Raw genomic sequence first — 14,129 nt, forward strand, 5'->3', positions numbered from 1 at the left:
AACCATGAGTACTATCACATTTCTGGCAGCACACCCATTAGTGACTGGCACTTTAGTAGGATCAATTCAGTCAAAAATTAAACAAACAGGTATTATTTAATCTAGTATACAACTGGAAAAAAATTTAATTCGGTGTTAATTATAATGTAAACATTTTTGGAAGAAGCACTTTGAAATTTCTTTAAAGAATACACTTATTGGTAAACAAACACTTTTCTGTTGAAAACGTCGAAAAAAAATTCGTTCTTCAAGAAATTTGAATGAGGCTGAGATTTATGCAGAAAATATTTACATTATAATTAACACCGAATTACTTTTACGTTTTCTTTTAAAAACAATTACGACATAATATGCTTACAGGTCTTCAAGGAGGATACTAAATTCTGCTGTTTTTTTATGCTGTTTTGAGCAAGAATTGGTCACTTCTTGGTAAAAAAGTGGCCCGATCTCTGGTAGAAAAAACTAAAAAATTCTCTTATCAAGTTCGGTTTGATGAAAAATTCTGTGAAAGGTATGGACAAAAAGGAGAACACTTTGCTTACCCGAAAATGCATTGTTTCATTCTTAACCTAGGAGTTATTTCTAATGAACATGGACAAAGTTTCCATCAAATTCTTTCTCAAATGGAAAGGCAATATATAGGAAGGTGGAACGAGAACGTGTTAGCGAATTACTGCTGAACTCTAAGCGAAAGATTTCGGAAGAAGAGTATAAAAAGAATAAAACATTTCATTAAGTTGTTTCAGGTTTTAGCCGTGTAAAATTATGAATAAATAATAATTAACATAAATTTATTTGTATTTAATTAGCCAATTAACAATGTATGTAGCCAATAAATATGATATTTTGAACAGGAAATATTTTCCTTTAAGATGGATAGAGACTAAGGACCCGATTCGAGACTAGTGGATGATGGATGATCGATGATAGGTTAAATTCCTATATATTGGGTCCACATCATTCTTCTTAGTTTTACTTTGCACCATTGCAACATCTTCTCTTCTTTCTCATCTCTCCTTCAGAGATCCTCTTCTTTCGCATCTTTTTCTTCTCTCCTTCAGAAATCCTCTTCTCTCGCATCTTCTTTCTCTTCTCTCCTTTGGAGATTCTCTTCTTTCGCACCTTCTTTCTTTTCTTTCCTCGGGAGATCCTCTTCTTTCGCACCTTCTTTCTCTTCTCTCCTTCAGAAATCCTCTTCTTTCTCTCTTTCCTCAAAACTTAGAATGTAATCAGTGATCTGTTCTATTGGCTAAATCTCCAATAGAACAGACTTCCCTCAAATTTGAGATGTTCTAGTGATCACCTGGACGATCACTGATTACATTCTAAATTTTGATGAAAAGAGAGAAAGAAGAGCTCAATTCATGCTTACTACTAATAATTTGTCACGTATATGTCATTATCAAATGTCATCAAAATGTCGATGAGTTGTATCGCTTTCGTATAAGACAACTTGTCGATATTTCATTATTCCTTCTTATGATGGAAGTTTCTAAAGAGTTTCCTTTGTAGACGTTTCGGTTTGATTAATAAAACTTAATTTAATTTAACACTCTTGTAAGCTTACTTAAATAATCTATCGCATGCTTTAGAAAAATATCAATAAAGTTATACGAATTCTAAAAATATTTTGTCCCAAATCTTTCCGCTTGCCATTCAAAATTGCTCCCACGTGTCATGTTTAGAACGTGAATCATATGTTTTAGGAACTTTCCTGTATATTTTATGTCATCTGTAAAGTAGGTTTTCTCTCATAGTCTCTGCATGTTGAGGTCAAACAAACTAACAGTTTATTTCATAATTTTTTCCATTCATTTAATGAACGAAATAAATAATTATTTATGATTTCACTTTTTAATTTATGTTTTTAATAATAGAAACATATAAAACCATAGGTATTTATTTGTTTCTTCATTCATAAACAATTCGTTTCTTATACATACTGTATATATATTTTTTTTCTAAATAAAATATATAGAATGAAAACTTAATATACTTTATAAAATATAAAAAAAAGACTTTATATTTTATATAATAAAACTTATATTACAAATAATATATTTGTAATTACAGAGTATAATCTAAATATATAAAATTGCTTGTCCTGACTGACTCACTCATTCATTCACTGATTCATCATCGCCCAGAGCAAACCGCTTAACCTAAAGAGGTGAAATTTGGTACACAGTTAGGGTACGTCATGGAAACGCACACTAAGAAAGGATTTTTCGAAATTCCAACGCGGGGGGGTGAGGGAGAGCATTAAGGCTTAACCGGAAGAACGGCTTCTACTGCGCTATTTTAGATGCGATTTTTTGTTTTTATCTGCGTTTTAGTAGTGAATGCCATGGCAATGCACACTAAGAAGAGATTTTTAGAAAGTCCCCCGCGGGGGGTGAGGAAGAGCATTAAGTCTTAACCGGAAAAACGGCTTCCACTGTACTATTTTAGATGCGATTTTTTTGTTTTTATCTGTGTTGTAGTAGGGTATGCCATGAGAATGCATACTAAGAAGGGATTTTTTGAAATTTCCCCGCGGGGGGTGAGGGAGAGCATTAAGGCTTAACCGGAAGAACGGCTTCTACTGCGCTATTTTAGATGCGATTTTTTGTTTTTATCTGCGTTGTAGTAGGGTATGCCATGAGAATGTACACTAAGAAGGGATTTTTAGAAATTTCCCCGCGGGGGGTGAGGGAGAGAATATAGTTTTCATCGAGTACTTAGGTGTATTAAATTAATAACATTTCAGACATTGTTATAAATATTTTTATCCATTTCGATTTTAAAAATGTTCGAACCGTTTTAAATTCGAATTTGTTATTGCGTATTGGTTCGATTATAGAACGATTGTAAACGTTTCAGAAAATTGATCAAATTGAAAATAGTTCGTTTGATTTTCGGCAATTCTCTTCAGCGGTAGGTGTTATATAACAATTACTATGGTTATTGAAATATTGGATGTAAATGGGGTTTGCTTGCAAAACCTCCGCTGACGAAGTCGCGGGTAACAGCTAGTGAATATATATAATTAAAAATTATAAATATCTGTCATCTTGTTAACGAGGAAATATGAAGGAAAAAATAAATATTAAACAGCCTAAGGTAATTTTTTTTTAACTTGATACATAATAACGAGACTAAAAATAAAACTAATTTAAAATTTATAAGTGAAACAGGATAATTTTTAATAGATAAATATGCATAATAAACTGTTGCTGTCATTCTATGTGTTGATATGATTTTAATGTAAATTATTACATTTTTTTTAGCTCATAAGAACATTAAAATTCACTTTATAAATGTAATAAAATAATGCTTTATACTAATTACTACAGGTAAAGTACACTTGCCATTGTACTGTACCTATACATAATAGAACATACACATACTTTTGTTGAATTATAATTCATATTGTATGATATATACAACGTTATTTATAGATAAAGGAAATTTAAAATAAGAATATTTCTTAAATTTCCAGAATAAAAACAGAATATTTTTTTAAAAATATTTATTTATCCTATTTTTCTTCTATAAATGAATTAATTACTTATTTAATACCACGAAATTAAGAATTTCAAATGGAAATAATTATATATAATTTATTCAATTAATTAATTGAATATTTCATTTATTAAATATACGCTTAGTTGATGTGTTAATTCTTTATTTATTACACATATTCAAGAACAAAGGTCGTATGGTAAATAATTGTAAGTAGATCACATTATGTTATAAATATCCTTATTGTGATTTAAGAGTTTTATTAAGAAAACTGATATATATTTATAGTATCAAGAGTTATAATTATACAATAACAAAAACGTTGTTTAAATATTAAAAAAAAACGTATTAGTTTATTACAGTTACTTATTTTTAATGCCAATTATTCTTGGATATTTTTAGAGATTTTTTTTTTTTACTTTGGGAGTTTATTTTTATATATTACACTGAATTTTATATATTATATATTATATAAATATGTTAATTAACTAAATTAAATTATAAAATGTAATAGTGGATCAAGCTAGTCTATCTTTATCATACAAGTTGTCATTTTACTCTACTGTGTCGGCCTTAGCGTGACCTTTGACACTTAAATGTGATGTTTGGATGAGAAATTAGAGTTAATGATCATTCTTTTGTGTGTCATAAATCGCTCTACAACATTATTTTCAATTAATTTATTTTATTTTCGGGTATAAATGACATTATTAAGTAATATAAACGTACTTTACTTATTACTTTCGATTCAGGATCACGTTGAGATTGTTATTATTACAACGATTAAATATTTTATTGGCATTTATTTTGAATATAATATAATATAAATGTTAAGATTTGGTTATTTGTATTCACGTATTTAGGTTATTCAAGGAGAATTTTTTCTTTAAAGAGTAATGAATTTCTTTTACAAATCTCCGCAAACTGAAAGCATTTAGATCAAGAGATACGAGGTAATTTTTAGAAATAAACAATATAATATAGGCCTATATATATATATATTTTGTTACAAATAATTCTTTTATTCAAAAACATGTATAATTTTAAACAAAATCTGTTAAACAATAACACAATAATGAATATAAATTATGTAAATAAAAATCCATCAGTTGAGTGTTAACATATTGTTCAGATTGGTAATATTCTTTGCTATATAAACAAATATATTCGTGTTAAAAATAAGTACATGTTATGATTCAATTGATAGAATTTTATCATAAAATACTTATTAAATATTCTTTTTTTTAGTAAATACAGTACATAATTTCATGTTATATAGGTCTATATATATATAAAGATGTTACTTTGTCAGTGACTGGTTGAAAAAGCTTCTGATTCTTCGTTACGATCGTCAGATTCTTCATTTTTCTTATTAAATTGTTCTTTATATCTAATAAACCAATTATAAAATGTTTGTTTTTTCTTCTTTTTACTTTTATTATTATTAACTGTATTACCAATTAAACTTAATATCACAGGAAGTACAAATAGAGCGTGAAAAGCTGTAAGTACAGCTGTTAGAACGACTATTTTAAAAAAGCATTTGAAGGAATGTGCATCTTGAAATGCTAATACAACAACACCCAATATAGTTGAAACAGAACCTTGAAAAATGGGCCAACCCACTTCATATATAGATTGTACGAGTCGTTCGTTAGGATTTTTATTTTTGGCCATTACAAAAGCGAATGAAACGTGTGTAGGATAATTTATTGAAAATCCTACACTAAGAATTAAAAGAATTACTGATACCATATCTAAATTTACATTCCATAATGCCATATATCCAACAGTTTCGCATATTGTAGTAATAATAGCAATGGCAACACAAACGGCACATATAAGATTAGGTATAAACAGGAAAAATATTACTATAATTAATAATCCTATAACCCACGCTAACTGAAGAACAATTCCTCTTATTAACAATTCATGTTCCATAAGAGGAAAAAGTACACTGTGTGTTGATATAGACAAAGTTGATTCATCGCATATCTTCTGTAAATCCTGAATTAATTGTAATTCTATTTTTCTACTATACATATTTTTACATCCAACAATAAAACGACTGGCAAGTATTTCCGTATAATTATTATTAAAAAGAATATCATGTTTGAATTGTCTAGCGGGTGGTAAACGTAGAAATACATTAATTAAACCATCGATAAATTCCTGTTTATTAGTAAGATCGTAACCACCCAATGAAAATTTCGCTATTGAAGTATTAGAAAATTCTTTATAATATTTTAACCATGATAATGTTAGAAAAGGATCAGATGTATGAGAATGTTCTTCAATTTTACTTAAAATATCTTCTACTTTTTCTTGTATTTCGGGATCGGCATAATTTAATGTTTCATTAATTACAATTTGTAATGGGTATGGATATTGTGAAAAGTAATTTAAAGTTGTTAATATTGTATCTCTTGCAATCGATTTTGACTTTAAGAAATGTCCTATATCCATTCCATCTTCTAAATAAGTCATACCCCAAATTCCAATAATGAAATTAGTTATAAACAGAAACATTACTATTATTTTAACAGGAGGTAATATCAGAATAGATCCTAATTTATCTTTGAAGAATTTCATCATAAAATCTGTCTCTGTATTATCGAGTTCTCCCACTGGTTTATTCGTGTCTTCTTCAATATCTAAAATACAAAGAGACAATTGTACAATTTATAAGTAATAATTGACTTAAAAGAAATATAATTCTATGAAAATTATCTATACAGTCGACCCCCCTATAACACTGTTGATTACAGTTGAGCCCCCTATAAAACAATATAATATATATATATATATTTGTTACAAATAATTCTTTTATTCAAAAATATGTATAATTTTAAACAAAATCTGTTAAACAATAACACAATAATGAATATAAATTATGTAAATAAAAATCCATCAGTTGAGTGTTAACATATTGTTCAGATTGGTAATATTCTTTGCTATATAAACAAATATATTCGTGTTAAAAATAAGTACATGTTATGATTCAATTGATAGAATTTTATCATAAAATACTTATTAAATATTCTTTTTTTTAGTAAATACAGTACATAATTTCATGTTATATAGGTCTATATATATATAAAGATGTTACTTTGTCAGTGACTGGTTGAAAAAGCTTCTGATTCTTCGTTACGATCGTCAGATTCTTCATTTTTCTTATTAAATTGTTCTTTATATCTAATAAACCAATTATAAAATGTTTGTTTTTTCTTCTTTTTACTTTTATTATTATTAACTGTATTACCAATTAAACTTAATATCACAGGAAGTACAAATAGAGCGTGAAAAGCTGTAAGTACAGCTGTTAGAACGACTATTTTAAAAAAGCATTTGAAGGAATGTGCATCTTGAAATGCTAATACAACAACACCCAATATAGTTGAAACAGAACCTTGAAAAATGGGCCAACCCACTTCATATATAGATTGTACGAGTCGTTCGTTAGGATTTTTATTTTTGGCCATTACAAAAGCGAATGAAACGTGTGTAGGATAATTTATTGAAAATCCTACACTAAGAATTAAAAGAATTACTGATACCATATCTAAATTTACATTCCATAATGCCATATATCCAACAGTTTCGCATATTGTAGTAATAATAGCAATGGCAACACAAACGGCACATATAAGATTAGGTATAAACAGGAAAAATATTACTATAATTAATAATCCTATAACCCACGCTAACTGAAGAACAATTCCTCTTATTAACAATTCATGTTCCATAAGAGGAAAAAGTACACTGTGTGTTGATATAGACAAAGTTGATTCATCGCATATCTTCTGTAAATCCTGAATTAATTGTAATTCTATTTTTCTACTATACATATTTTTACATCCAACAATAAAACGACTGGCAAGTATTTCCGTATAATTATTATTAAAAAGAATATCATGTTTGAATTGTCTAGCGGGTGGTAAACGTAGAAATACATTAATTAAACCATCGATAAATTCCTGTTTATTAGTAAGATCGTAACCACCCAATGAAAATTTCGCTATTGAAGTATTAGAAAATTCTTTATAATATTTTAACCATGATAATGTTAGAAAAGGATCAGATGTATGAGAATGTTCTTCAATTTTACTTAAAATATCTTCTACTTTTTCTTGTATTTCGGGATCGGCATAATTTAATGTTTCATTAATTACAATTTGTAATGGGTATGGATATTGTGAAAAGTAATTTAAAGTTGTTAATATTGTATCTCTTGCAATCGATTTTGACTTTAAGAAATGTCCTATATCCATTCCATCTTCTAAATAAGTCATACCCCAAATTCCAATAATGAAATTAGTTATAAACAGAAACATTACTATTATTTTAACAGGAGGTAATATCAGAATAGATCCTAATTTATCTTTGAAGAATTTCATCATAAAATCTGTCTCTGTATTATCGAGTTCTCCCACTGGTTTATTCGTGTCTTCTTCAATATCTAAAATACAAAGAGACAATTGTACAATTTATAAGTAATAATTGACTTAAAAGACATATAATNAAAACAATTTCTTTGATCAAAAACAATTTCTTTTGATAAAAAACAATTTCTTTTGATTAAAAACAATTTCTTTGATCAAAAACAAATTCTTTGATCAAAAACAATTTCTTTGATCAAAAACAATCTTTAAAGAATTTCATCCTTAATTCCATCCTTTGAAGAATTTCTTCCTTAATTGATCAAAAACAACAGTTTCAATTGTTTTGATCAATTAAGTTGAAACAACAGTTTCAATTGTTTTTGATCAATTAAGGAATATAATCTCTTATTTTAAAATATGAAAATTTAAATAATTTAATTCACTTAGATACTTTCTTTTACCTCATCACTGTAAAAAATAGAAAATTATAGCGATTATTATTCTTTAATAATTACAAAAAGTATCATTAGCTGTACAGGTAAATAATAATACTCTTTAATTTTATTTTAAACTAAATAAAACTTTCAGAGTTCAATATCTTTTGAATAACGTTTGTTTAATGAATTTTAATGAACTTACTATATTTAATTGTTTATTAAAAATATACTCACGACATTTTCTTAAAAGACAATATGTATTAATATAGAAAGAATGTATTTTATTAACTAAAAAGTTTTGTTTAACTATAATTAAGGAAGTTTAACTCTTTTTTTCATTAAAAACAGCATCAATTTGCCACAAGAAGAATACAGATTACTCGAAAACTTATTCCTCCAGATATAGGAAAAATATAAGTAACGAAGAGAAATGAAATTCATTATAAATGTATTAAATAAATAATGAAATTATTTATTCATTTCGATTAATACACTACAGTTAATATCAAATGTAAGAATTTATCTCAATAATTTTACATTAATATTTAAAATACTGCATAACAATGCTGTGTCTTTTACATGTAAATTCTGTTTAAAAATAGTAACTGCTACACTCCTATTAAACAAATTTGTGTAAATATTTACGATATTTGTGTAAAATTATAAATATTATATTAATAAAAGAAAAAAAATATTTATTTTAATTTATTTAAAATTGTATAAAATTAATTAAATGATGAAGCAATTATGCAAATTCAACAAAATAAATTTAATGTGATTTAATAGATTTAAAGATATGTTCAACAATCTTGAAACACTTGGAGCAATTTTCTTAACAAAATAACATACAAATAATATACGATAGTACATTTTACCAATTACAAGTCGACCCCCCTATAACACTGTTGATAATTCCGTTTTATATGAATTCCATGTTGTACGAGTCACTTAGATTTTACAAATATGTGAGCCGTTCACAGCCCAGCACACGTATTTGTAAAATCTAAGTGACTCGTACAACATGGAATTCATATAAAACGGAATTATCAACAGTGTTATAGGGGGGTCGACTTGTAATTGGTAAAATGTACTATCGTATATTATTTGTATGTTATTTTGTTAAGAAAATTGCTCCAAGTGTTTCAAGATTGTTGAACATATCTTTAAATCTATTAAATCACATTAAATTTATTTTGTTGAATTTGCATAATTGCTTCATCATTTAATTAATTTTATACAATTTTAAATAAATTAAAATAAATATTTTTTTTCTTTTATTAATATAATATTTATAATTTTACACAAATATCGTAAATATTTACACAAATTTGTTTAATAGGAGTGTAGCAGTTACTATTTTTAAACAGAATTTACATGTAAAAGACACAGCATTGTTATGCAGTATTTTAAATATTAATGTAAAATTATTGAGATAAATTCTTACATTTGATATTAACTGTAGTGTATTAATCGAAATGAATAAATAATTTCATTATTTATTTAATACATTTATAACGAATTTCATTTCTCTTCGTTACTTATATCTTTCCTATATCTGGAGGAATAAGTTTTCGAGTAATCTGTATTCTTCTTGTGGCAAATTGATGCTGTTCTTAATGAAAATAAGAGTTAAATTTCCTTAATTATAGTTAAACAAAACTTTTTAGTTAATAAAATACATTCTTTCTATATTAATACATATTGTCTTTTAAGAAAATGTCGTGAGTATATTTTTAATAAACAATTAAATATAGTAAGTTCATTAAAATTCATTAAACAAACGTTATTCAAAAGATATTGAACTCTGAAAGTTTTATTTAGTTTAAAATAAAATTAAAGAGTATTATTATTTACCTGTACAGCTAATGATACTTTTTGTAATTATTAAAGAATAATAATCGCTATAATTTTCTATTTTTTACAGTGATGAGGTAAAAGAAAGTATCTAAGTGAATTAAATTATTTAAATTTTCATATTTTAAAATAAGAGATTATATTCCTTAATTGATCAAAAACAATTGAAACTGTTGTTTCAACTTAATTGATCAAAACAATTGAAACTGTTGTTTTTGATCAATTAAGGAAGAAATTCTTCAAAGGATGGAATTAAGGATGAAATTCTTTAAAGATTGTTTTTGATCAAAGAAATTGTTTTTGATCAAAGAATTTGTTTTTGATCAAAGAAATTGTTTTTAATCAAAAGAAATTGTTTTTTATCAAAAGAAATTGTTTTTGATCAAAGAAATTGTTTTTGATCAAAAGAAATTGTTTTTGATCAAAAGAAATTGTTTTCAATCAATTATTATTTTTAGCAGTTTTGACTGAAGTTATTCACCTTTTTTGTTAAAGTGTTTCCTTTCAAGCTTAATTCTTGTGATTCTGTAATTATCATAAAATTAAATTGTTACCTTATAAACAATTAGAAATTATTTTTAAAATATAAGAATATTACAAACAATTCTAATTATATTCTATATACTTTACATAAATTTATNATTGAAAATTGTATAGTTTTATTTTAAAATAATCAAATGACTTACCTAATACAAGGAACGGTAAAGTAATATTTAAATCTGTAGTTTTTAATCCACAAATAAAAAGAAAACCAAAAGCAGCAACGATAGCTAAACCTGCAGAAAGACAACTTGCCACTCCGAGCCATGGCTTGCTCTTCACCCAACTGTCTGTCATACAAGTTAACATTGAAAACAAAGCAATAGTTATTCCAACATAAAATGTAAGAGGTAGAAGATCATCCGTGAAAGACGTTACTTCAGATATTAAAGTTGTCATTCCCGAAACGATTATGGTAATTTCTTCAAAATCAATGTTTCGTAATCTAATTAAAATAGCTTCTTCCCAATTTTTAATCATTTCTTTCTTTGATTTATTACTACTATCAAATGGATATAATAATCTTATCGCTTTGACGTTTTGTACATAGCGATCGTTATCAACTGTTACTCCTCCTAAATTAACAATATGCCGTGTATAAGAATAAGTAAATAAATCTAAATCTAGTGGATATTTAAAATGATATTTTCCTTCTTCAATCGTTTTTATCCTTGGTGCTAAAGTAAAAACGGGATTTTCTAAACATTTTCTTTCATTAATTGCACAAATTACGTCGTATGTAACGACGTTATTTTCCCAAGTAATGCTGAAATTTTTTATTATTTGATCTATTAATAATAATTCTTTAAATATCTTTTCAGTAAGCATATTTTCTCCATTTTTCGGTATAGTTATAATCATGATTCCTTCCGGTTGTGCAGAAACTCTAAACACATCTAAATTATACGATGTGTTCGTTGGAAATAATGCTTCTATAATTTTCGAATTATGTACGGCATTACCTTTTTCGGCTGTAAACAAATATGCCAAGTCTCTATTATATTCAATCTTTATAATTCCGATGGATAAAATGGCACATAAAAGACACGGTATAATAACAAAGTATAAAGGATGTAATCCTATAACGTGACCCAAAGATTTTAAAACTATGGATAAGTTCTTCTGCACGTAATTGAACTTCATTTTTGTTTTATCTATAATTTATAAAAGAAAATATTAGATATTATCATTAGACATATATACAGTCGACCCCCATAACACTGTTAATTATTCCGTTTTATATGAATTCCATGTTGTACGAGTCACTTAGATTTTACAAATACGTAAGCAGTTTATAGCCCGGCACACATATTTGTAAAATCTAAGTGACTCGTACAACATGGAATTCATATAAAACGGAATTATCAACAGTGTTATAGGGGGGATCGACTGTATTTTTATTTTCATATAAAGCTATGAATTGTGTAGACCCAATACTAATGAATTTAATATTGGGTCTACAAGATCGATTTTCTCATTGATTCTAATACGTTTCTCGTGCTTTATAACCATTCTATTTTGTAATTTATGCTTTAAGTTTCTTGTGTGCACAAGCATAAACAATGCTAAAGCAAAAGAAGTGATTAAAATATGTGAATTAAAGCAAATGAAAATATTGTATTAGCCCGAATGAAATGCAGATTCCAGCTAAAAGCTGAACATCTCTAAAAAAGAGATTGGAATGGGCTAAAAAACCACACGTATGAATGGATGTTTGTCTTATTTTCAGATGAAAAAAAAAATGGAAATTGGATGGTTCAGATAGTCAAAATTATAATAAAAGTTTATATAATATTTAAATGTTATTGACTTACAACAAATTTTCCAAAATACAAAAGGATGAATCCTTTCTTTTTCTCTGTATCCACTCAATGCCATACATCCTCCAAAAAAAGTAATCTGGAATATATACGTAAAGAAAATGCATGCCGAAGCATAAATGCAAAACATTCTGACTACAGGAAAAGGTGCCGTAATCCCAATAAGAAATGAAAGGAAATTGGTAAGAGACGTAATTGTAATTGAAACTGCTGCTTCGGAATAAGATTCTCCTAATCTTCTCTCTACACTATAACTTGGATTCGTTCTTCTCCACGCTGCTATTAAGACATACGTATCATCTGTTTCTGTTGCTAAAAGTGAAAGATTTTATTATTGTTAATTAAATATTTTCAAAAATTCAAAATTAAAATACCACAGATATATATATAAAATGTATTAAATGATTAATTTCAGGAAGATAGCTTTTAAAATAATTTTAAAAATAGAATATGAATTATGCAAGAAGGAAATACTGCATATGCCTACATGAATTTCGTATTCGTAAGAATATTTTCCTTACTTAATACGTATTAACTTTCTTTTTCAAACTGAATGTTAGTAAATAAAAGATAAAGAATTAAGAGAAGTTTTCATAATTATTAATTCAAAATTTAATAATAATAATTATTATTAATAGGAATGTAAAATTTCTAATAAGAATTTTCTATAACTATTTATAATTATTTAATGAGTTAGGGAAAGTATANTATTTGTTACTTAAATTTATAATTAAGAAAATGCTTATTTACATTAATTAATTGATCTAACAAGCAATTTAATAAACTTTAAAATCATATAATACAGACTAAATGAAATTTAACACAGTTTATTCTATTGAATCTGATAAAGATAATTAGGATATATTGTTTTATTTAATAGATTGAATATGACATTTCCTATTCTAAACTATAATCTACAATTATGATAAATCATCTACTTGATCTTGGCAATATCTTATATAATATGATTGATTCATTAATAGGCTACTATAAATAGATATAGGTGATTATTGTTATGTTTGTATGTAAATATTTTATTGTAAATTTTATAAAACACATCCACAAATTATTAAATTGAAAAATGTTATTGGATACTTACATTAATTTGATGAATTATTTGCATTATATATTTACCATTAAAGAATGTCCGAATTAAATCTGAAAGAACATTTTATCCTCCGTTAGATAAAAGCTATGTACTGTACAATTTTCCATTCTTCCTTCTGTTTATCCTAGAAAAGAAGCAGATGAAAATCCAATCTTTTCTATAAAATACTTTCATTGACTAAAGATACATATTTATTTCTCTCGGTGACAGATTGTAAATACCATTTGTCAAATGCAATGTCTATGAATACTTTAAGAACCTCATCATTCCTAGATTGTCTTTTGCAATATACTTTCACTTTTAAGTTTTCATCAGTGACATTACACGTACATTATCAGGATTGTGTAAATTTTAAATGAAACAAGGAAGTATATGTATTCTTCCTTGTTCCTTTTGCGACTGGTTGTTAAGCTACTTTTCTAAAAGATACCCAATGCGCCGTGATCATATTATTGAGGTCAAACTGACGAAAGAATTTCTGCCA

The 14,129-nt window shown here is 26.4% G+C and overlaps 2 protein-coding genes across 2 annotated transcripts; both read right to left on the bottom strand.

Moving 5' to 3' along the window:
• Positions 1-1,007: 1,007 nt before the first annotated feature.
• On the bottom strand, positions 1,008-5,991 carry LOC111632623 (patched domain-containing protein 3-like). The gene is made up of 2 exons (XM_023377117.1): positions 4,962-5,991; positions 1,008-1,210 (listed from the first exon to the last, which is right to left on the bottom strand). Exons 1-2 carry the CDS (start codon positions 5,989-5,991, stop codon positions 1,008-1,010), a joined length of 1,233 nt encoding a protein of 410 aa, XP_023232885.1.
• A 451-nt stretch (positions 5,992-6,442) lies between these two features.
• Positions 6,443-12,912, bottom strand: LOC111632362 (patched domain-containing protein 3-like). The gene is made up of 2 exons (XM_023376779.1): positions 12,532-12,912; positions 6,443-7,963 (listed from the first exon to the last, which is right to left on the bottom strand). The coding sequence occupies exons 1-2, from the start codon at positions 12,665-12,667 to the stop codon at positions 6,618-6,620; spliced, it is 1,482 nt and encodes a 493-aa protein (XP_023232547.1). The 5' UTR covers positions 12,668-12,912; the 3' UTR covers positions 6,443-6,617.
• Positions 12,913-14,129: the final 1,217 nt, after the last annotated feature.

This window comes from Centruroides sculpturatus, unplaced genomic scaffold, assembly GCF_000671375.1.
Source record: "Centruroides sculpturatus isolate CEXI.00-Female unplaced genomic scaffold, Cexi_2.0 scaffold125, whole genome shotgun sequence".
Lineage (NCBI taxonomy): Eukaryota > Metazoa > Arthropoda > Arachnida > Scorpiones > Buthidae > Centruroides > Centruroides sculpturatus.

Bases quoted from the DNA above. Each gene is read 5' to 3' on its own strand.
- LOC111632623 (XM_023377117.1), bottom strand. From the start codon at position 5,991: ATGACTTATTTAGAAGATGGAATGGATATAGGACATTTCTTAAAGTCA. The intron at 1,211-4,961 runs GTAATACAGTTA...CTAAGTTTTGAG, and splicing joins TGTGATATTAAGTTTAATTG to GAAAGAGAGAAAGAAGAGGA.
- LOC111632362 (XM_023376779.1), bottom strand. From the start codon at position 12,667: ATGTTTTGCATTTATGCTTCGGCATGCATTTTCTTTACGTATATATTC. The intron at 7,964-12,531 runs GTAAGTCAATAA...TTTGTATTTTAG, and splicing joins TGTATTTTGGAAAATTTGTT to ATATTGAAGAAGACACGAAT.